This window comes from Nycticebus coucang, chromosome 3, assembly GCF_027406575.1.
Source record: "Nycticebus coucang isolate mNycCou1 chromosome 3, mNycCou1.pri, whole genome shotgun sequence".
Lineage (NCBI taxonomy): Eukaryota > Metazoa > Chordata > Mammalia > Primates > Lorisidae > Nycticebus > Nycticebus coucang.
The window spans coordinates 84,559,084-84,583,088 of record NC_069782.1 but is presented as its reverse complement, the minus strand read 5'-3'; the positions used below and the strand labels follow the sequence as shown (position 1 = coordinate 84,583,088).

The window sequence follows — 24,005 nt, the reverse complement described above, 5'->3', positions numbered from 1 at the left end:
AAACCTAGTACTATTTTTGTGTTATACTTGGTTTAAGAGACTAACATATCAAAAAAGGCCATTATGAGTGGATATTTTGGGCAAACAATATGTACACATGTTATCTGGTGACACCAATACCTGAAAAAGCAATTAGGCAAGAGAATGAAATGTAAGGCACTCAAATTGAAAAAGAAGTGTAAAGTTATCTGTTTACAAATGACGTGATCTCGTACATAGAAAACACTTAAGATTCTGTAAAAGAAGGATAACAATAAAAGCAAAGTAAGGAAAGTTTCAGGTATATGGAATCTCAAGGGACACAAATAAATGGAAAAATCTTGAAAAGGTGTAAATTCAGAGGTCTTCCTGTTTTTAAAACTCATTACAAGCGCCAGTGTTCGAAAGAGTGATACTGGCATGGACAAACTTAGAGAGCAAAGGAAAAGAACACTGAGCCCATAAATAAACCTGCTCCTAGATGTTTAAATGATTTTGCAAGGGTGCCATGAGCACCCAGTGGGGAAAGGACAGTCTCTTCAGGAAATAGTACTGGGATGACTGGACCTCCACAGGGAAAATAATGTAGTTGGAGCCTGACATGACACCATATGCAAAAATTAACTCATAGTGAATTGAGGACTAAAATGTTAAGGGCTAAAATTATGAAACTCCAGGAAAAAATCATTGGGGGAAGCTTCGGGATGATGGATCTGGTATTTTTTGCCTATAACATCAAAAGCACAGACTACAAACTACATGTAGGTGAACAGGACCACATCATAATCTAAAAACTCTGTGCATCAAAGGACACAACAGAGTCAATGGCAACTTATGGAATGGGAGAAAATACTTTCAAATCATACCATATAATAGGTTCACATCTGGAATATTTAGAGAACTCCTATGTTTACAACAATAAAACAAATAACCTAATTGAACTGTGGCCAAAGGATGTAAATAGATATTTCTCCAAAGGTGATACACAAATGGCCCATATGCTCATGAAAAGATGATTTACAGAACTAATCATCAGAGCACTGCAAAGCAAAACTGCAAGGAGAAACCACTTTACACTCCTTAGGATGGCTACAATCCAAACAGCAACAGAAGACAGTAAGTGTTGTGCACTGGTGGAAGGAATGTAAAATGGTGTCAACACTGTTGAAAACAGTGTGGTGGTTCCTCAAAGAGTGAAAGATGATTACCATGTGATCCAGCAAACCAACATCTGGATGTATATCCAAAAGTATTGAAAGTACAATCTCAAAGTGGCATTATTTCACTCGCTTTTGTAGCAGCATTATTCACAACAGTCAAAAGGTGGAAGCAACCCAAGTGTTCATCAGTGAGGACTGGATAAACCAAATGGGTCTGTACATAAAATGAAATATTTATTCAATCATAAAAGGAAGGTGATTCAGATATATGCTACCACATGGATGAACCTCAGGGACACTGTGCTAAGCCAGTCTCAAAAGATGAACATTGTCTAATTGCACTTATGTGAGGTGCCCAGAGTAGTCAAATTCATGGAAACAGGAAGTAGAAGGGTGGTTTCCAGGGAGAGTGGTGGGCTTGCAGTGTTATAAATTTCCCTCTTAGGACTGCATTTGTGGTATCCCAGAGGTTCTGATAATTCGTGTCTTCATTGTCATTGTGTTCCAAATATTTGGTAATTTCCTTCTTAATCTTGTCTATGACCCAGCAATCATTCAGCATAAGGTTATTTAGCTTCCATGTTTTTGTATGAGTATGCAGATTCCTGTTGTTACTCAGTTCAACTTTTATTCCATGGTGGTCCAAGATGATGCAAGGAATAATTTCTATTCCTTTAAATTTACTGAGGTTAGACTTGTGACCTAAAATGTGATCAATTTGGGAGTATGTTCCGTGGGCTGATGAGAAGAATGTGTATTCACTTTTGTTAGAATGAAATGTACTGTAGATATCTGTTAAATCCAAATGTGGGAGGTTAGGTTTAAATTTAAAATTTCTTTGCTCAGCTCCTTATTGGAGGATCTAGCCAACACTGCCCAAGGAGTGTTAAAATCTCTGACTATTATGGAGTTGGAGGAAATCAAGTTGCTCATGTCTGTTAGAGTTTCTGTTATAAATTGAGGCACATTCTGGTTGGGTGCATAGATATTAATAATTGAAATCTCATCATATTGAGTATTACTCTTAAGAAATATAAAGTGACCATTCTTATCCTTTCTTACTTTTGTTGGTTTAAAGCCTATTGTGTCTGCAAATAGTTTCAACACCTGCTTTTTTCTGATTACCATTTGCCTGAAATATGGATGACCATCCTTTTACCCTGAGTCTATATTTATCTTTTAAGGTAAGATGAGATTTTTGTATGTAGAAGATATCTAGCCTGAGTTTTTGTATCCAGTCAGCCAACCTGTGCCTCTTTAGAGGACAGTTTAAGCCATTCACATTAATGGAGAATATTGATAAGCCTGGTAAAATTTTAGGTATCAAGTTTTTTGAAAGCCCAGTGGACATTTTTAATCCCTTTGTCACTGTGGAAGTTGGAGTTTGATCAAAAGTTTCTGAGTGAGTTTACTTTTGTGGTAGAGGATTGTGAGGGTCATTATGGAGGATATGTCTGAGAATGTCCTGAAGAGCTGATTTAGTTATGGCAAATTTCTTCAACATGTGAATGTTATTAAAGTATTTAATTTCTCCCTCATAAATGAAACTTAGTTTAGCTGGATACAGGATCCTGTGTTGAAAGTTATTTTGTTTTAGGAGATTAAAAGTCGATGAGCACCCTCTTCTGGCTTGAAAGGTTTCAGCAGAGACATCTGTAGTCAATTCTAATATTCTTTCCTTTGTAGATTATAGTTTTCTTACGTCTGGCTACTTTCAGAATTTTTCTCCTTCATATTAACTATAGTGAAGTTAATTATGATGTGCCTGGGGGATGTATTATTCAGGTTAAGTTGTGCTGGGTTTCTGAAACTGTCTGCTATCTGAATTTCAGAATCTCTTGGCATGTCTGGAAAATTCTTTCATGATTTCATGGAGAAGAGCCTCTGAGCCTTGCAAAGCCACTTCATTGCTTTCAGGAATGCCTATCAGGCAAATATTAGCTTTCTTCGAATTATCTCAGAGCTCTCTGAGAGAATGATCTGTTTTTGCTCTCCATTTCTCTTCCTCTTTGAGAGTTTGGGAGCATTCAAAAGCTTTGTCTTCAATGTCAGAAATCCTTTCTTCTGTTTGCTCCACTCTGTTACTGAGGGATTATACTGTATTTTTCAGATCTTTGAGGGCTGCAAATTCTTGCCTCAATGTGTCAAAATCTTTTGTGATTTTGTCTTTAAATTCATTGAATTCTTGAGACAACTTTTGAATTGCTCCTTGACTTTCTAATTCCAACTGTTCCTCTATTCTATTAATCTTGTTTGCAATCCAAATTCTGAATTCGATTTCTGACATCTCAGCTGTCTGTTTATGAATGAGATCTTTAGTTGCATCTGCCATATCTTTCCTTGGTGGGGAGTGGGGGGTTGATCTACTCTGGTTATTCATGTTACTGGAGTTTTCCCTCTGATTCTGCCCCATGACTATTTTACACCGTTTGACTGGATGAGCAGATAAAGAGAAGTTGGGTTGGGACCTCTAGGAGTAGTGATTAACCAGCCCTTTGCCCAAAATCTGAGACTGGTATCTGTACCTTTTCCCCTGGATCTTTGCCAAGGACCCATACAGTGTTATGGCCTGAGAAACTGGGGAACTGCTTGGTGTGGTGGGGCTAAGCAGCTCTGTCTTGTTTTCAGCTGGTCTCTGTCCTACCCTAGTAAATCAGTTACTTTGGGTTGAAGTCTCAGCTGTGGAGAAATACCAGCAATTAAGTCACCCCTCCCCCCATAGGCAACAATTGGGAAAGGAAAATCAAACCTTCCCACAACAACACACCCAGGGTACCATTTGGATAGTCCTTGGGCAATTGCCCCAGTTCAAGAGGTCCAAATCAATGTCTCAGTCAGCACCTGTCTCAGGTGGGAGAGTTTAAAAGGTCTCTTGCAACTAGATCACGGGGGTCTGCTGACAACTCAAATATGACTCGCTCTGGTGCTCTGTGAGTTCAGGAGGACCCACCCAGCAAAGAAATTAGTCTGGGAAGGTTGATGCCTCCTTCCTCACCTTGTACCTCTGTCACACCCAGTCACTGATAACCCCGCAAGGCTGTGACCCAGTTGGCTCCAATGAGCAGATACTCCAGGGGTGTGCACCTGCCTGAATCACAGGGAGATCTATGTTTCCTTAGCCTGGCCGCTGCTCTCTGCCACTATCTGGCAGGGGGAGGTGATACCTGACAACCTCAGGTGCTTAATGGTGGCTGGGGCTGTTCACTCAGTTCCAGCCCTGCCCCTGATTGATGTTACTGACAGAACAGAACAACTTTGCAGATTTTTTTATGTCTTGGCTATATTCCCCTGCAGAAGAGAAACTGTTTTGAGTTCACCGAATCTGCGCCTCAGGTCCTGTCTGTGCCACTGCCCAGTCTTGGCTGCAGTTTGTATTCGCAGCAAGGTTAGCTGTTAGTTCCACCCCCTGCCTGCCCTCATTTGTCTCAGCTAATGATCCCCTGAGGGCTGGGCGCATCCCCAGCTTCATAAAGGAGTCCTCTGGGTCTGCCCTGCCCTGGGAATCTGCTGGATCTGCACGTGCGTATTCTAGTCCCTGCTCTCCTCTCAGGCCAGTACTGCCTCAAGCAAACTCTTTACTCAAGGGGCCTGCGTTTCCATCCCAGATCTGTTCTGCCAGTGGCTGCCACCAGAGAAGGTGCCTGGCCTCCTCTGGTTGCCCAGAGAGACAGGGTGTGTGACTCCAGAATATCCAGGGGTGAGCCCTATTGTTGCCACTGTGGCTGCTGCTCTATGCCTTGGGGCACTGCTGGTCCTTTATGGTTCCCTCTCAGCCAACTGTCCTCTCCTCACTCTCATGCTGCAGAATCAGCACTGACCAGCAGCAGTCCATGCCCTGTCCACACCTCTCGAGAAAATACCCAAGAATCTGGACTCCCGGGGGACAAGCTTCCAGATCTCAGAGTGAGAGTGGACAGGAGTGCTGGGAGTTCAGAATTGCAGGTAGAGAATATATACAGTTTTATACAGTTTTATGCCTGGCAGGGGAGCATGATGGCAACCTAGTAGGGGAAGTAGGTCCAGTTTTTAGAGGGTCTCTCCTGTGGGATATAATGGGAGGACTTTTGAACTCTGCTTTTTTGTTTTTATGGATTACTTAGAGCCATTTTCATGGGGGAGAGTGTTCCCGTCCGCTTGGTGATGGAGTTTGTACCTTTTGTTTGTATCCTTCGGGTCGTAGCTTACCTCAGTAGGGTTGATATGTGTTCATCAACCTTCTCTCTTGGCACAGCTCTAATCCACCAGATTACTTGCTAAATTTCTGTTCTTTAACCCCCCTTCTGGATGAGAGCCTTCTTGTTCAGGTTGGTCTCAACTCCTGAGCTCAGGCAATCCACCTGCCTTGGCCTCCCAGAGTGCTAGGATAACAGGCCCCTGAGTTTTGATTTCTAAGGTTGACATAACAAAGTCCCACAAATTGGTGGCTTAAACAACAGAGTTCTATTGTCATACAATTCTGGAGGCTAGAATCCAAGATCAAGTTGTTGGCCGGGTTCCTTCCTTCCTCATGTGAGCTGGGAAGGAATATCTGGTCCTTTTCTCTATCTTCTGGTGATTGGCCGGCAGTCTTTGGTGTTCCTTGGCTTGTAGAAGCATTGTCCTGATCCCTGTTTTCATCTTTATTTGGTGTTTTCCATTGTGCATTTGTGCATCTGTCTGTCTTTGTGTCCAAATTTTCTCCTTTTAAGGACATAGTAATACTGGATTATGGTCCATTCTAATGACCTCGTCTTAACTTGATCTTCTACAAAGACCTTATCTTGGTCCATTTTGGGATGTACAATGACAAAATACCTTAGACTGTGTAATTTATAGACAACAGAAATTTATTTGTCAGAATTTTAAACGGAGGGGGATTCTAGATCAAAGTGTCAGACCATAGGCCCTTTGGTGACAGTTTGCCCTCTGCTTCATAGATGATGCCTTCTGTGTCCTCACCTGCTGGAAGAGGTCGGAAGTTTTCCTGAGCTGTTTTTTCTAAGAGCACTAGTCTCATTCACAAGGGTAGAACCTTCATAACTTAATAACTCTCCAAAGGCCTTCCTGTTAATACTATTTGACTGGCTATTAGATCCTAACATATAATTTTGGAGAGACGCAAACCACCATAGTAGACCTTATATAAAATAAGGTCATGTTCACAGGTACTGGGATTAATGCCATAGCATCTTTTAGGGGACGAAGTTCAATCCATAACAGTGGGAATTAAAAGTAAAGAAGGAATAAGGGGAGGGGCATTCACGTAGAAATAAAACAGCTTCAATAACATGGAGCATCTCAGAACCTCCTGGTCATCTCAGCTGCTCTGCATTTGGGTGACAGGGCTGGAAGCCCCCCTCCCCACTCCAAGCAGAATTCACAGGGTTACTTGTCACAGGGCCCAGGGAACTGGTTCTATCTTCCTGATACCCTTGTCATACAGCCTCTCAGTGCCCCACCCTGCCAGTGTTGTTTGGATTCATTGATCTTATAGTAAGGATCTCTTTCATTTGCCTTCAGGATCGCTTTTATCTCATGAAATATATATTTAATGCATTTATCAGACCATCTCACTCTTTGTTTATTGTTGTCTTTAAGTCAGCAAAAGAAAGTCCTGGTTTCCAGACATTCTAAATATCCTTCTCTTTCTTTTCATTCTCTTTCCCGATCAAGGTTCATTTTTAATTTCTTATAAGTTCCTAATACTTGAATCTATCCTCTGCATTTGTTCATATTTTTTTTTTTTTTTTTTTTTGGCCGGGGCTGGGTTTGAACCCGCCACCTCTGGCATATGGGACCGGCGCCCTACCCCTTGAGCCACAGGCGCCGCCCTGTTCATATTTTTTTAAAAAAATTCAGGCAGCCCCTTTTTTTCTAAGAATAATTAATACTGGACTAAATCTACTTAAAATTTAATCCCGTTGAAATTAGGATGAAAAGTAAGAGTCCAACTATTAGGGAGAGAATGACCTACACAGATTATAAGGTTGACTTGATGAATAAAAACAAGTATTAGAATTAGGCAGGGGAAAAATGCTACAATGATGACTAATTTTATAAATGGTGGGTTTATTATTGAATGTTGTATTATGATGACTTTTGCTTCTCTACAGAGACTATTGACTGCAGAGCCTCAGATAGTGAATACTTGGGTGAGAAGGAGGGATTGTTAGTGTTGACTTTTAAAATAAATGATTATAGTTAGAATGTTTCCATTTTGATACCTAGTGGCACCACATAGGATCTGATTTGCATCTGTTGAGTATGCAGTTGTCCAGGTGGAGAACCTTTTTACTCCTGTACATGACTTACAGATGTGTGGATGTGTGTGTGTGTGTGTGTTTAAAACTCATACTACTTGGAGACCAGCACATGTATGAAAATCATGCTTGAGCTTGGTGATTTACAAGTATAGTTAAAGCTGATGGTGAAAAGGAAATGGTCTCAAAAGGAAGTAGAATCCTGTGACCCCACACCTGGAGGGGACATGGAGGTGCCTTTTAGAGCATTTCCTATTCCCTCACACATACAGGGGTTCACGCTGCAATAGGTCACCTGTGCCTCTACCTTCATGACAAATAACAGAACCACAAATGTGAGTTTCTTTTGATTAAAAAAAGATGTTTTTAATGTAGCACAGCTTGACAAGTTTTTGTGCAGAGAGGTCTAGAATTCTAAAGACTGTTGCAGTTTTCAAAATAATTTCCATCAGGCTGTGTTACACATCAGGATTTGAAGTACAGCTGCCCAGTTAAGCAGATACCATGCTTGCCAAACTTTCCAAGGATTCTGTGTGTCCAAGGACAAGAAACATGCTTTTCTTTTAAAGGGAGAAGTGAAAGAGAATATAAAACTGGATAAAGTAACGTTATGGTAAATTTCAGAAACTAAAGTCAGAATAGTGGAGAAAATCCTTTGGGCAGGTAGCCTGGCTTGGGACATATTCTTCCCACGGACTCTTCTTGCTCAGGGAGCATTGTGGTTGGTTTTGTGTTTACCTGTGGTTAAACCCCAGCTGCAATGGGGAAATCACATATTTGTTTATCTGTGTGGGGCAGTGAGAGAGACAGAGCTCGTGCCCCAAGGAGAACTGCTTACCCTACATGCTTCAAAATGTCTGGGCAGGAACTTCAAATCTAATAGTTGAAAAATGCTGTACCCAAGAGTAAAACTACATTAACCATGACATAAAAATAAATTCCGGTCTCAGAGCATAACTGAGGGTCCCAGAATCAGCAAGTCATTGACTGACTATGGCTAGTTTTAAAGATCCTCTTTCAGACTGGAACACTGTCTTCAGGAGAAAAAGGAAGGAAATTGGCATTTTGTGCAGTAATTATACGCCATGTATTATCATAGGCATTTTATCTTTGTGCTTGCTTATTTAATCCCTAAACAAATATGTGAAGTATGACACATTTTACTGGTAAGGAGAATGGATAAGACAGAATAAGAACAGTTGCAGCTGGGGTTTGATGTCAGGTGTATTCAGCCACCAACACGCTACTCCCAGGGAGAGGGGGGCTAATTGAAGAGAACATACCAGACCAGGCCACCAGACCAAAGGGTTTTCTCCATCGTTGTAATATCAATTTCTGGAATTTCACCATAATGTCACTTTTCCTGTACTTTCCTATCCTATCTTCATCAATCTTTCCTGCAGATATGAAAGGTGTTTGGATAAGCATAGGAGAGCAAGTCCTGTATATAATAGAAAATTCAGAGCATTGGGGGAGAAGCTGGGAGACACTGAAAATCCTTTACTGATTCTTACTTAACACAAGATTGGTTTTCATCTCAAAGATGACTTCATAATCTATCTGAGCTTTTAAAAATGTAATGTAAAAATGTCAGCACACCATACACTGTATTTTGCCATATATAACGTTCTCCTGCGTATAGCACAACACTCACATATTTGGCCCAGACTTTCAGGGAAAAAAAGTTTCATTTAAAATGTTTAATTCAAATATGTATTTGTATATATTTAGGTACTTTTTTGTATTACAAAGGACTTTCAGCATTTAATTTTTAACATATCATGGTAGAAGAAATTCTGTGTAGCAAATAATTCATGGCAGAAGAAAATTTATGTAACAAATATTTACAAAACACAAGGTACGAGAAATTTTGTGTACTGGTAACAAATAGTGCTTCCCAGGTATAAGGCATATTGTTATATTTCCCTCAAAATTTGGGCAGAAAAGTGCATATCGTATACATCAAAATATGGTGATAATAAGTTACTATTTGTTAGACAGAACCAAATTAAATTGCCCGAGTTCTGACAGTTTTGCTGCCTTCCCTGTGGCAGTCGTATATGTTTTGGCTTAACATTTAACAGTTACTCTGAGTTAAGTACTGAGTACTGAGTTAAGAACTGAGTTAAGTACTCATACAGTACCCACTTCTGTCCTGCAGTGAAATCACATTAGACTCCTGTAACAAGTAAGGCATTCACTGCTTTCTAGAATTAGGCTGAAATTCTAGATTGTAAAATCTAGGTGAAGTGGGAGAAGATAGATAGCTTTGGAGAAAGTGCCTTGTAGTGCCTGAAAGACACACGACTGAGGACCCGGCCGTTACAGGAAACCACACTCACCATCCCAGCAAAGGAGCTCCTGCAGGCTTTGCATTGACCTCCATGACACTAAATCAAAGGATTTCATCTTACTTGGTCTCTCAAAAGCATTCAAAAGCCTGTTACTCTAGTCTGGGAAAACTATGTATGATATCTTCCCCGACACTGTCTGGCTTTGTTGCTGGGTTTTGTTTTACCTTGCTTTTCTTTCTCTAGTAGTCTGCTTTTTTTCTGTCTTCTTTGCAGGATCCTGCTCTGTTCTACCATGAAATGTTGGAGTTCCTCAAAGCTCTATCCTAAAGATTCTTCTTTTATTACTTTGAAAGTAATACAGAGTATTTTTCTGGGGCTGTTTCTTGGTTTCTGTATCTGCATATCCCCTAAATATTATGTTGGGGTCCCAGGGAAACTTGCCCTTTTCCCATAGGTTGGTGTGCTGAAAAGATCAACTCAGAGTTATGGTAGATTAATAAGAGAAAGATTTATTTCCAAATGCCACGTGCATGGGGGGAACCACAAGAATGATTTTCCAAAGTTTCAGTGACAGTCAGTGCCTTTTAGAAGTGTGTGTGGGGTGGGGCCTGGGAAGTATAGTATATAACCACTATAGCAAGTGGTTGCTAGGGGGGATGGGTAGATGGAGGGAAACAGATGTATTAGTAAATTAACCTGAGAGGCAGTTATTGTGCTTCAAAGGACCTTAGGGCCAGGTCTATTGGCATGTAATAAGGAGTCTAGCAGCCCTAGATTTTAGGTAGACAGAGGAAAGTCTTCATTCAGAGTTCCCTGATTATGAATAGCCTTTAATTGAAAATAATCTTTATACCAAGGAATCATATTTTGGGGTGAAATTTTCTTAGCTTCTTCAATTAACAACCTTGGCACTGCCTCTTGGCCCCAGATATACCTATACTTGACATCTCCACTTAGATACTTCATAGGCTCTTCAAATTCTAAGTGTCTAAGAATGAGTTTTATCTTCCCTTCCAAGTCTGATCCTCCTTCACTATCACCATCTAGCATCTTAAGCATTTTTACCTTAACCAATCTTTACTTCTATTTACTTCACCCTCCATCATGTTTATTCCTAATATTGTACAAACCTTTATCATGCCTTACTGAGCTGACATAGTAGGCTACTACCTGAATTCTACATTAACTTTATCCTTTCTAATGTTTCCCACATTATATAAAATAGAAATGTAAATATTATCACCTCATACTCTTTTCCTTTCAAACCCTCAGTAACTTCCTGCTTTGTTTATTGACATGTTCACTGTATACTTCCTCCTCATTACCTCTGTATTGCTTTTTGGTAAACTAAGCTGTTTACCTTCCAGATTCCTGAACAGGTCATTTTATCTCCTACCACAGGGCCTTTGCACAAGCTGTTTTCTCTTCATAAAGCATGCTCCCATCCCAATTTCTTTTGCCTAATTGGCTCTTGGTCTTATATTACATATCTCTGATCCCTGGTCTCTATAAATAGGTTGATTTCCTAGACTATATGCCTTTGTAGCATTATATACCTCCTTGTCATAACAGATATTATAGTTAGAATTCTGTTATTTACTTTGTGTTTATTTAGCTACGAGCTGTCTTCCCTCTTGGATTTTAAGCCCATGATGGCAGGGCCTGTGTCTGTTTCTTCTTTTCTCTTCATCCTTAACACATCATGTCTGTATACTGTTTTTGACATTAAGACATATTTCATTTCTTCCAACAGGAGGGATACTTAGAAGAGATGTAATCACTTATTATCTTCTGGATATTTCTTATTTAAAGGAAAGTCCTTATTAGTGATGCTGCTAAGATCAGAGGCAGGTGTTCTCCTCTGTGGGCAGAGAGAATCAGCAAGAGCGGCCACCTGAAGGAAAGAGTGTGGGGCTCCATAATCAACAAACCCTATTGCTTGCAGGGAACTTGGAAGATTGTTATGCAGCTTCTGTCTTTCATGACTTTTTCTTTTACTTTTAAATCACAAAAGTTTCTATCTTCACTAAAGTTTTCTAATATCCTTCTTGAAAAAGCATCACAATTTTCAAGGGGTATGGGCTATTGTCTTTGAGAAGGAATATAGAATGTGCTCCCTCTTATAACTGTTTTTTGTAACGAAAAAATGCTTATTGAGAATATTTATGGAGCAGTTCCTATGTGGTGAGCTCTGTACTGGGCATGTGAAGAATGCCAACTGCACGTCCTTGAGCACAGATATTAGTGTTTCTGTCTGACAGATGAGAAAGTAAAGTGCCCGGAGGTTAAATAACTTCCCAAGTTTTACCACTGAAAAATGACAAAACTAGAATTTAAATTAGGTCTTTCTCACTCTAATCCCTCACATTTTCACTTATGAGACTCTGATGCGTAATGACTTTTTACCTTCTCCTAAGCAAGCTCACTGGCAATTTCTTTCCTCATTTTGTTAAGCTCTTCTTGGACCCAAATCACAGAAAACTGTAACTCTTGGCCATACCTTAAAAAAAATCATTAATAAATACAATGTTCAAAAGCATAAGTACATTTCTACTCTGGGGCTTATAAGCTTTTGTCCCATGAACCTAGCAAGCATGTTTTATAAGCCAATTATTGTAGGTTCCGAATGTATTAATTAGGGATCTTCAGAGGGACAGAACCAATAGGATATAGTTAGAGATAGATGAGAGAGGATTTTTTAGAGGAATTAGTTCATGGGACGAAAGGGTATGAAAAGATCCACAGCAGACTCTCTGCAAACTGGAGTCCCGGGGTACTGGCAGCAGAGCTCAGTGTAAGTCTGAAGGGAAGCAGATGGTGCCCCTCTCGGTCTGAGATGCCAAAGACCTGAGAATCTGGAGGCCACTGATGTCATTCCTGGAGTCCAAAAGCCAGAGACCCTGGAGTTGTTGTCCAAGGAAAGGAGAGAAAGAGACTATCCCAGTGCTAGTAGAAGGATCAGCGTATCGGCCTTTCTGCTGTTTGTGTTCTCTGTGGGCTCAGCAGGTGGGTGGTACCTGCCCTTACTGAGGGCGGATCTTTCCCATCTGGTCAACTCAGACTCATGTGCTAATCTCCGGAAACACCCTCACAAGAAAACCAACAAAATAACACTTTACCTACCGTACAAGGGAATTAAATTTAAAAAATATGTATATAGAGAGGATGAACTAGAATTTATTAAATTACTTATATGATATGTATTTTAGAAAACGTATTTGATATCATTCTCAAACACTAGTGATAACATTGCCTTTCCTTAGGTGAGGAAGTTGAAGTTTACAAAAGTAAAGTCGTATATTTTTGGTCACACAGTTTACGAGTAGATGAGATTAAAGTCAGGTCCAAAACTGCCAGAGTCCCTGTCTTTTGCTTCATACTATCTCTTGTAGGACACTCTATGGGTCAAATTCATTGACAGGACTGTCACTGGAACTGCACCTGGGGCTATAAATTCACGGGTAGTTTTTGCAGTTTTAATTTTACTCTTGATTTTTACTCAGAATTGATTTTTTTTTTTATTTCCCCAGACTACATTTGACCAGCTTCAAATAAGAACTACGTAGATTTTACATAGAAATCACTCAGTTTACTGGGTACATTCTTATTTTTGTGGGCTTTAATGGGTATTATCCTCTATCGTTTTCATAATTCTTTCTATTGAAGAGGCAGGGTAGAGTAGATTATTATATGCAAGTCACACTAATTTCATGGCAGACATCAACTCACAACAATTAAGGGATGGAATTCTTTAGAGTTGACACTACTATTTATCTGTTTCCAAGTTCAATTGGAAAAAAAATAATGAGCTTATGAATGTGGGGGTGGAAAAGATGACATTTTGTAAGATGACAATATGCCCAAACAAAGTCTTGATGCCACGTTTTGTATCCCATTAATTTGAATCTTTCCAAATTTAAAATATTAACCCAGGCCTGCTAGGGCACGTGTTTTTCCTCCCCACTCATTTAGAAATATAGATAATGTGGTTTTCTATTCTTTCCCTTTCCTTTTTTTTTCTTTCTTATCTTTTTCTTTCTTTCTTTCTTTTTTTTTTTTTGAGACAAAGTCTCACTTTGTTACCCTTGTTAGAGTGCTGTGGTGTCATAGCTCACTGCAACCTCAAACCCCAGTGATTCTCTTGCCTCAGCCTCCCAAGTAGCTGGGACTACAGGCACCCACCACAACACCCATCTATTTTTAGAGATGAGGTCTCCCTCTGGGTCATGCTGGTCACAAACTTGTGAGCTCAGGCAATCCATCCTCCTCGGCCTCCTAGAGTGCTAGGATTACCCGTGTGAGCCACTGTGCCTGGCCAATAAGGTGATTTTCTTTTTAGGTTTACTTTCTGTTTCCTAATACTCCAGCCTGCATAAAGACATGAAGTGAAAATAAAGCCTAAGAAGAGAGAGAATAGAGAATAGTTCTTCTAAAATGTTGGTTCCCATGTTAACCAGTGTGATGAAAATGTGTCAAACTGTTTATAAAACCAATGTATGGTGCCCCATGATCACATTAATGTACATAGCTATGATTTAATAATTAAAAAAAGGAGAAAAATAAAGCAGCAACTGAGAAAAATAAAAAATGATAAATAAATGAATAAATAAAATGTTGGTTCCCAATGCACTTCCACAGGAAAAAGTACCATAAAATGTGCAATCACATTTAAAGGGAGGATATAACACATGGTCTCAGAAAAACAAAAAAAAAAAAGAAGAAGAAGAAGAAAGAAACAAAAGGAAATGGAATTTGGGCTTTCATCCAGGTTTGTTTTGTCTGGTCCTCCTTTGCCTAATTAACACTAAAGTACTGCAACTAACTCTCCTGGTGGAGGATCATCACCAATCATAGGCTCAGTTCAGCTCAGCCTAGAGGCTTCTGGGGTATTTTGGAAACAATACAGAAAGTCATGATATGGAGAATTCTGTATACATGAGGCAACCCACGGCTTGGTTTTTGGCTGTGTATTCACATCAGCACCAAGCAAAGCTGGTCCAGACATAAAACCATGCAGCACACCACTGCATACATAGGAATGTGTTGAGAACACAACAGAAATCCAACACAAAGGTGAACAATGAGAGGATGTGTGTACCACTGGATCATGCTGCAGTATCCTTTGAGGCCAGGGGACAAGTGATTTCATCATTTTCCTTATAGCACTTTGTCCCGTGAGGAGGACTTTATGGGTACAGAATCATGGGGAGGAGAACAGCGTGGATGGGAAGATCCTCTGGACAGGGAAGCCCCTGACTTAGTGTGTTTTATGTTGCTATAACAGAATACCATGGAGTGGGCAATTTATATGAACAGAAGTTTATATGGCTTATAGTTGTAGAGGCTGGGGAGTCCAAGAGCATGGAACCGGTCTCTGGGGAAGGTTGTCCCACAGCAGAAGGAGGATGGGCAAGTGAGCACACTGGATTAATAGAGAGGAAAACAGGTTAAACTCATCCTTTTATCAGGAGCCCGTTCCCGTGGTAACTAATCCAATCCTGCAACAACTAGCTCACTCCCATGATAACAGCATTCATTTCTTCCTGAGTTTTCATGACCTAATTGCTTCTTAAAAACTCTACTTATTAATACTGTTGTAATTAAGTTCCCAACACATGAACTTTCAGGGATATATTCAAACCATGGAAGCCCCAACTTGAGGAGTCAGGTGTGGGGTTCAGAAATGGGTGGGGTCACAGACAGGTGACTGTGTCTAGGAGAACATGATATGAAGAAGGGTTAAGATTCTAAACCGTAAGTATATTCAAGGGTGAGAGTTGATGTAACACGTGCAGCATAAACCCTATAAAGATAGAAATACTCTTTGATTCATTAAGATAACAAGTCCTGGGGTGTGAACAATGTGAGAAGTGCTGTACTAGGTTCTGTGGAAACAGTGGAAAGCCAAATGATAAATCAAGGGAGATTGTGGTCCCCTGATCTAGTGGAGCTTATAGTATACTGCAAGACTTTTTGAGCTAATGGCATTTCATTTGTGATTTTAAAATATGTGAATTTTTTTTTTAAGACAGGTAGGAGAATAATATTCTAGAGAGAGAAAGAAAACAATCTATGTCTAGACTATAAAGAGTTAAATGGTCAACGAAATTAAGAAAACAGTGAGCAGTGTCTCATCAGGCAGGTTTTTAGATCAAGAGTTTTAGATATTATTATATGTGTAATAGGGAGACTTTAAACATAAAATACACACACATGCATACACAATCCATACATATATAGATCCGTATATGATTCAATTTATGTATTATAATGTTTATGTTTCCTGCTACATGTAGACATTTTCATGGGAGCATAATTATAAAAGGAGGCTAAAGGAGAAGAACCAATGTGTTATTTAATATTCTGTATATTATATATTGTTTCTTTATATTCTCTGTATTGTTTGTCCCTGAGGATTAATATTTTTGCTGCTACAATGGATAGAAGACAAACCACTTATTTGCAATGTATACATTTTTACATCTTTAACTAAATATTTACCTGTGAACCCACCCCTACACTTAAGATAAAAATATGTCTATGAGTCCCCAAAGTTTCCTTCTGTCATTTTGTAATCTCTTTCATCCCCCTTTCCTAGTCCTGGCCCCAAGTGACCCCAGGTTTGTTTTCTGTCATTATATGAGTGTATTAGCTTCCATCTTCTAGAATTTCATATAACTAGAATTATACAACATGTACCCTTTTATTGTCTGATTTATTTCACTCATCTTAATTACTCTGAGATTCTTCCACATTGCTGTTTATTTCAATAGTTCATTTCTTTTTAATGTTGAGTACTATTCCATTGTATAGATATACTATAATTTGATTATCCATTTACCTGTTGTTGGGACTTGGGTTATTTCCTTTTTTTTTTTTTTTTTTGGCTATTGCAAATAAAGTTCCGATGAGCATGAGCATTTAGGTACATGAAGAAATTATGGTTTCATTAGTTTTGGGTAATGGAATGGCTGGATCATAAGGTAGGTGTATGTTTAACTTTCTGTGAAGCTATTCTTTAAGGTGGTGTGTAATTTTACCTTTCCACCAGACATACATGAGAATTCTAGTTGATCCACATCCTTTTCAACACTTAAATACGGGAACCTTTAATTTCAGCTATTTTAGTGGAGTGCCATAGCTCATTATAGTTTAATTTTCAATTTCATTATAAAAAATGATACTGGCTAGATGGGCATTGTGGTGCGAGCTTGTAGTCCCAGCTACTTGAAAAGCCGAGACAAGAGAATAGCTTAAGCCCAAGAGTTTGAGGTTGCTGTGGGCTGTGACACCATGGTACTCAACCAGGGGTGACATAGTAAGACTCTGTCTTTAAAAAAAAAAGTGAAGCTTCCCATCTTTTCAGGTACTTTTTTTTACCATCCATATATCTTAGGGAAGTGTCTGTTCAAATATTTTGCTCATTTTTTAATTGGATTGCTTATTATTGAGTTTTAAGTGATTCGTATATAGTATAGATGCAAGTCCATTGTTGAATATATGTTTAAAAATGTTTTCCCAAGACTATGCTTTGCTCTTTGATTTTCATAATCATGTCTTTGACTAGCAAATGTTGATATTGTTGATGAATTCCATTTTAATAATTTTTAAACTTTTAATAGTTGTATATTTTGTATTTTGCTTAAGAAATCTTTGCCAAACTCCTGGTACTAAAGTTTTTTTCTATGCTTTCTTCTAATTCGAAGAAGTTTCTAATACTTTGAATTTTTCCATTTAGGTCTATTTTCCTTTTTTAGTTTATATATGACATGAGATTAAGGTCAAGGTTCATTTTTGTGAATATGATTACACTATTGTTGCAACTCCATTTTTTGAAAATATTCTTTGACCATTGAATTACTTTGACGCCTTTGTCAAAAATCAGTTGTCCACATACATTTAGATATAATTATAATTATCATCCTCAATCCAAGGTGCTCAAGGTGGAGATATGGAGAAGGAACTTTCTTTGATTCATATAGGTTAATTTTGCCAAACTAGAAGAGAAGTAACACATGCATTGAAGGTATTTATAAGATAGTCAATTACTGTAATCATGGATGATGGTCTCTGCTATATAAAAAGAAAAATAAAGATAATCAACAGAGATAAATCGCCAGGTTCTATGGATACACAGGTTTTGATTAGATGGAAAAACTGTTTGGGTTAACATTTCAGAGAAAAGATCTAGGAGCATAAATGCTAATTGTTGAAAGGTGAAATATTTGTTTTTGAATTATTTGCTCCAACAAGCTATAAAATATGACCTTGGTAATGGAGGCACAGTTATACTGTGCCAGACCATTGATTATTGAGGAGGTCACAGAGAGGATGAATAAAATATTCACATGCATGTTGCATTTTTTTTTTTTTTTTTGACTAGTGATGTCAATCTTAGTAGCAGGAGAATGGATGGGAAACTGACAGCCCAGGGCTAACTCAGAATCAGAAAACATAGAGATATTGGCCCTACAGAAACTAAATTGGAAGATGTCACTAGCACAGGAAAGTTCAGATCCATGTGTATTAGTTTCTCTGGTGGGTTGATTTGGGCATCATCATAATTTTGGAAGTATATATCCCGATTAAGTCCCAAAGTCATGGAATGTCTTTTGATAATAAAAGTTACAACTGCAGTATCTGCATATGAGCTCTGATGTAGCCATGAAGATATAAAGAAGCAAAAAATAGCAACTAGTTATTCTATAGAACTTTGCCGAGAAATTGAATCTTAATAACTTCCTCCTATTTTTTCCTGTTCATGACAGAAACAAAAACAAGTTGCCTTTGAAAGACTTCAACCAATAGAGAAGTACAAGGATGAAGGTTGTTACGGCTGTGCCCTGCTAGCATCCGTTCTAATTCTGTTTTTCAAATCCACAGAGAGTGAAGAAGTTTATCAAAGGCAGGTGCTGTCGATTTCATGTATCATCTTTGGAATTGTCATCGTGGGCATGTTCTGTGCAGCATTCTACTTCAAAAGCAAGTAAGACCATTTCTCTCAAGTATTAAAAGTTTACTTCTCAGAGAAAGTACTTTGTCTCCCTTGAAGTTTTCAATCTGCTCCAAGTAAAGGGATCCTGTGCAAATGGGTGCATCAACCTTCTGCAAGTGACTTATGTTTCGTGGACTATGGGGAGGGTGTCCAGGCACGGGCATGCATGTCATTGTGTGTATACACAGTTCATGTTTCATGCACAGAGTGATCTTGCCTCTGAGGGGTCATGAATATTCTGTGTTCTCTGCACCAATTCATTATGTGCCTGTATCAGTGGTGTCTTTTGCTGTGAATCAACATCAAGCATTATTACCCTTTTCTGAGAAGACATACATAGAAAGATCACAATTTTTCTTTCAGACTGTTTTGACCTGGTACTAAGAAAGGGTTATGACAAATGTGAAATGTGAATACTAAAAAATACCGTTTGGTTCACTAGCCGGTATGCACATTTGAATACACCCTAAAGTTTCCTTGCCAAGAAACTAAACCTATGTAGATAAAGGTGCTTACTATTAACTAAAAAGTAGAATTAAAATATATACATATATTTGGTATAACAAACATATAGGTATGTATCTATATGTGTGCTTTTTTTCTCCCCAAATGAACTCTGACAGACCTATTTTAATTTACGAAAATGATGTAATCTGTGCGTAAAATAAGAAATGCAGATAAAAAGGTTGGCCCCGTGATTTCTTGTGCCTTAAGTAGTTGGCACAGATTTTTCTCCTACAGCTTGTCTGAAATCCAAGCCAAAGTATAATTGCTTTTCATTGGACCTGTATTTTTTACCCATTTGCTCTTCTAAAAATGTATCCGTTTTCAACTATACTTTATGATACCTGCTTTTGTGTTGATTTTTAAGTAGAACTGTGATTCTGATTTTCAGAACTAAAAACTCAGGCATGAAACCAGAATTAGTAACTATTATTTTTTAATACACAATTTCAGAATGAATTTAGGTATTTAGAATTACTGCAAAAATATTACAGAGAGTTTCTATATACCCCAAATGCAAGCTACCCATATCACTAATCTCTTCTTATATAATTATGGTGCATTTGTCATAATCAATGGAACAATACTGATATAAACTACTAAATAAAGTTTATCTTTTCAGATTTAATTAGTTTTTTACCTAATGCATTTGTTTAAATTCCAGAGCCCTACCAGGGATGCCAATGACATTAGTTGTCACGTTGCCAAGGTGATTCTTGTAACTGTCACTTTTTGAGCACTCACTCTTTGCCAGGCAAACTAGGCTTTCTGTGTGTTAACTCCTATTCCCCACAACGATCAAATTGTGCATTGCTGCAGCATCTTTCAAATAATATCAGAATTTATTTTAAAGTATTATTTTGTCAAAGGCAAAAGGTAGGAAATTGTAGATAAGGTCTTTGGATCTCAGCAGTTCTGCTTTAAATTACATCCTCTAAACTTCTATACCCCATGGGCTCACATAGTCTTCCTGCTAGATGGTTAAACTGCTCAGCATGAGCTCCCAATTACCCTCTCTGGTATAGCCCCCAGTACTTCATTCTCTAGGGAGGCCATCTGGCTTAATGACCAGGGTTTTACATTGGACAGCCGCACCTGGATTCAAATCTTCCAGCTGTCAATTACTTGTTATGTGTTATTGGGCAAATTATATCATGTTTCTTAGCCTCAATTTTCTTTGTGGTAACATATGAACCAATCAAGAAAATGTACCTTATATGATTTTGTTAAGGATGAAATGGGATAATACTGTAAAAGGCACAGCATGGTGTTTAAAAGAGTAAATACTCAACAAAGTCTTGCTGTTGTTAACACCCACTGGTTTTTACTAGAACTGGGTAGCTACAAGGTTAAGAGCCTGTGCTAGAGCCCAAGAGGGGTAATCACAGCCAGCAGGGCGCGAGAAGGGTCTCCTCGCTAGAGCTATGTACGAGAAAGAAATTATGTGTTTAACAATAAGCAAATTACCACGAAGAAGCAGTTAACCACTTATTTTTAGAGTATAATTTGTAGTTGTACCACATTTAAAGGAAAGCCTGATTATGGTAATCAAGAGAGCAGAGAACAGCTGGATGACTAGGGAACGTCCATCCTCAGGGCCGTCAATCTCTTACTTTCTAGGCTCTGAGATCAGCTTCATCTCCCTCAGCGAGGGGTCTGAGGTTTAATGGAAACACTGCTCAACAGCAGATTCATTATGGAGGCTCAGAGGACTCAGCGGAGGGTAGAGCAGCAACTGGAATACTGACTGGAATACTTTTGTCATTCTGCCTGCTAACCTGGACACGCTGTTATTTTAAAAACTGAATCAGTCAATAAACAAATGTATTAGAAAAATAAAAATAAAAATTAAAACCTTTTTCTAACTCAAGTCCTATTTTCATCAGAGACGTAGAATATATATTTTCTCTCCTTCCAGCACGATGGTCTTCATTTACTTTTCTTTACTTGAAATAAAAGCCACAGCCCACACCAAGCCCCTCGTTTATAGTGCTGAACACATTATAATTTTTTGTAACATCCTGGAACAAGTTCGTTTTATGAATTTCTGGATTTCGAGTTCCTTTCCCAAAACACTGGGGAGAACAGAACAGTCAGACAGTGACTTGTCCTCCCCTTACTTACAAAATAAGAAAGTATATATGTATTTGCTTTTGTTGACTCTACTTGGGAAGCCTCAAGTCTTTCAGGATTCTAAGGCTTATTTATCACTGGTCATTGGTATCCAAATAAGCCCACTTGAATACTTCCTTGGTATACTGGATATAAGTTTCTGCCCAGAAAGAATTGAGACTTCCTTCAAAGCTCACACGCTGTTGGTCATTTATGTTCTACTTCCTATAATCACTCAGATCCTGCCCCTTGATCCTTCTTCCATTCCATGGTCACCCTTGGTATGGTATGATTTCATTAGAAGGAATATTACAGCAAATTGTATGTCTGAGGAAAGTTTGAAGGGAGGTAACATTAGGTAGAGGTGAGGAATGCTTTTTTGAATGTTAGAGGATTTTCTGATGGAGTTAACTGAACCTCTCTCTCCCCCAAATTGTGAAAGACGCAGTAAAAGAAATTCTTTCCTCATTACCCGCAATAAACCTAAATGTTTATTATACATACTTAAGAGAACTATTAATTGAGCCTTTCAACTCTAGCTGATATAGCTCACTTGGCAACTAAAAATTATTCTGTGTCTTTCATTAACTTTCAACTTATATTATATGGACAAGAGGAAGAGGCTGGATATAAGAGTTCTCAGTAGACTTTGGAAACACAGGATTCAGCTCTGACAGTAGAATTGGGATAGGAGAGATGTTCCAGGAGGCAGAACCTGGGATGGATATTGTAACAACTGGGAGAACAGAGGGAGATAAAGTAGAACCGGAGTTACCAGTGAAGCATGGATATGGTAACAACCTCCCCATGACCTCGGGTTGTCACCCTCTGAAGGAAGAGATTGTAAATTGTAAGAGAAGCCTCTTAATGACAAGCATTGGGACACTCTGGTGCACTGCCGTGATCTTCTTCTGCCACGTAGGGCTTAGTCCTAAACTTGCCAGCAGGCAGTTGTAGAGAGTCGCCTTTTTCAAACTCGTATGCGGTTCTGAAATTGCACACATCACATCCCAACTTCTCTCTCTCCCCAGTCCTGTGTCCTGCCCCTTCCATTCTGTCCACAGTTGCAATTACCAAGAGCCTTCTCTACTAAAACTACTGCATGCTGTCTCCATCTCAGGATCGCTTCCCCAGGCACCTGATCTGCAACTCTACAAATAAGGTCTACCAGCACAGTTGCTTTCCACAACTGACGTCTCATTTATTTCTAATGCATTGGGCCAGAGAAACTTGAAACTCAATGAACTGTCAAGTGCTGACCCTGACATTGCTGGGATCATGTTGTTCCAGTGTGTGATACTGATCATTTCCTCTGTTCCTATGTGCTGAGGGAAGGGGAAAAGAGCAAAAAAGCTTGTGTTTGTGAGAGAAGAAGGATCATTGAGGAAAGGGGTGGCAGAGAGAAGGAGGCAGACTCAGAAAAAAAAGACCATATATTCTGTAATATTAATGGGTCAGGACTTGAGTGAGAAGAGGCTAAAAAGGAATGACAATTTTGAAAGGAATTAAGAAATGCTATCAGATTTTTTTTTTTTAATGAGACAGAGGCTTGCTCTGCTGCCCAGGCTTTAGTGCCATGGCCCCAGCCTCGCTCATAGCAACCTCAAACTAATGGGTTCAAGTGATCCTGCTTCCTCAGCCTCCTGAGTAGCTGGGACTACAAGTGCCCACAACCACACCCAGCTAATTTTTCTATTTTTAGTAGAGCTAGGGTCTTGCTTTGCTTAGACTGGTCTCAATCTGCTGAGCTCAAGGAATCCTCCCACCTCTGCCTCCCAGAATGCCTCCACTACAGGCACGAGTCTCCATGCCCAGCCAACTCTCAGATATTTCTATGAGGAAAATAGCTTTGAAAGTTTGTATTTCTAACACCCTGAATTGGATTATTAGAAAGTGTTAATAGTGTTCCACTATTTTAATTTTTAGGAGAATAATCAAGTCCTTGCTCTGTGCAGGTTTGCTCTAAATGCTTCAGAGAGATTTACCCAGCTTGAACCTCCCAACTTACAATTTGCTTCATTTATGAATCCCTGATCGAATTTCGTGGCTGTACTGTGCTTCTTAAAATGCTGATGTGATAGATTTATTTTTAACAATAGGCTACAGATTAGCTGTAAAGAAGTAAATAGATTATTACAACTGGATTAAAGCAACTAAGAATGTTAGAGATGAAAGTGCCCCAAATAATTGAAAAGATAAAAGAAATATTTTAACAAAAAGAGCTACAGCATACTGGCATTGTAAATTCAAAAGAAGTAATGATGCTCAAAGCTTCCAAATCTTGCAGCAAATGCTGGTGACTTGCTTGTGAAGATGTAATTAGTTCAATCTTCCCTTTTATCTTTGGGCCAGCATTATAATTCTTCTGTAGCATCTGCCCACAAGGCTGAACTTACTGCATGATGAAAAGGGAACGAGAGGAACAATTTGCATGTCCTCTTGTGTGTGGTTACTACTGTATCCTTGGAAGAGAGTTCTTATGAGCTCCGTTCATAGAAGTCTAGGAGGGCATTATGGTAGAAAGACTAGTGATAGCAGACTGGGATTAAAATCCCACTCCCTGCGATACCTGAGCCCATGGTCTGTCGGGGGAGAAGCTCACTGCAGAAGGCTGTGCAGAAGCCTGCGCATGCACTACAGGATGGGCCCTCTCCTGGGCAGGGATCTCAGAGGAAAAGCAGAGTTCAAGGGGGTGATTCTGCTAGGGCCAGGGAAGGCCAGG

At 39.1% G+C, this 24,005-nt stretch overlaps 1 protein-coding gene across 9 annotated transcripts in view; it reads left to right on the top strand.

Annotated features, from left to right (window-relative positions):
- NRG3 (neuregulin 3) overlaps nucleotides 1-24,005 on the top strand; it is a 1,182,620-nt gene that overhangs the window by 1,119,533 nt on the left and 39,082 nt on the right. For all 9 annotated transcript variants that reach the window (XM_053585933.1, XM_053585932.1, XM_053585937.1 and 6 more), the window contains one exon: nucleotides 18,556-18,658. In XM_053585933.1, the coding sequence (XP_053441908.1) occupies nucleotides 18,556-18,658 (103 nt within the window). The remainder of the gene's footprint in view (nucleotides 1-18,555; nucleotides 18,659-24,005) is intronic.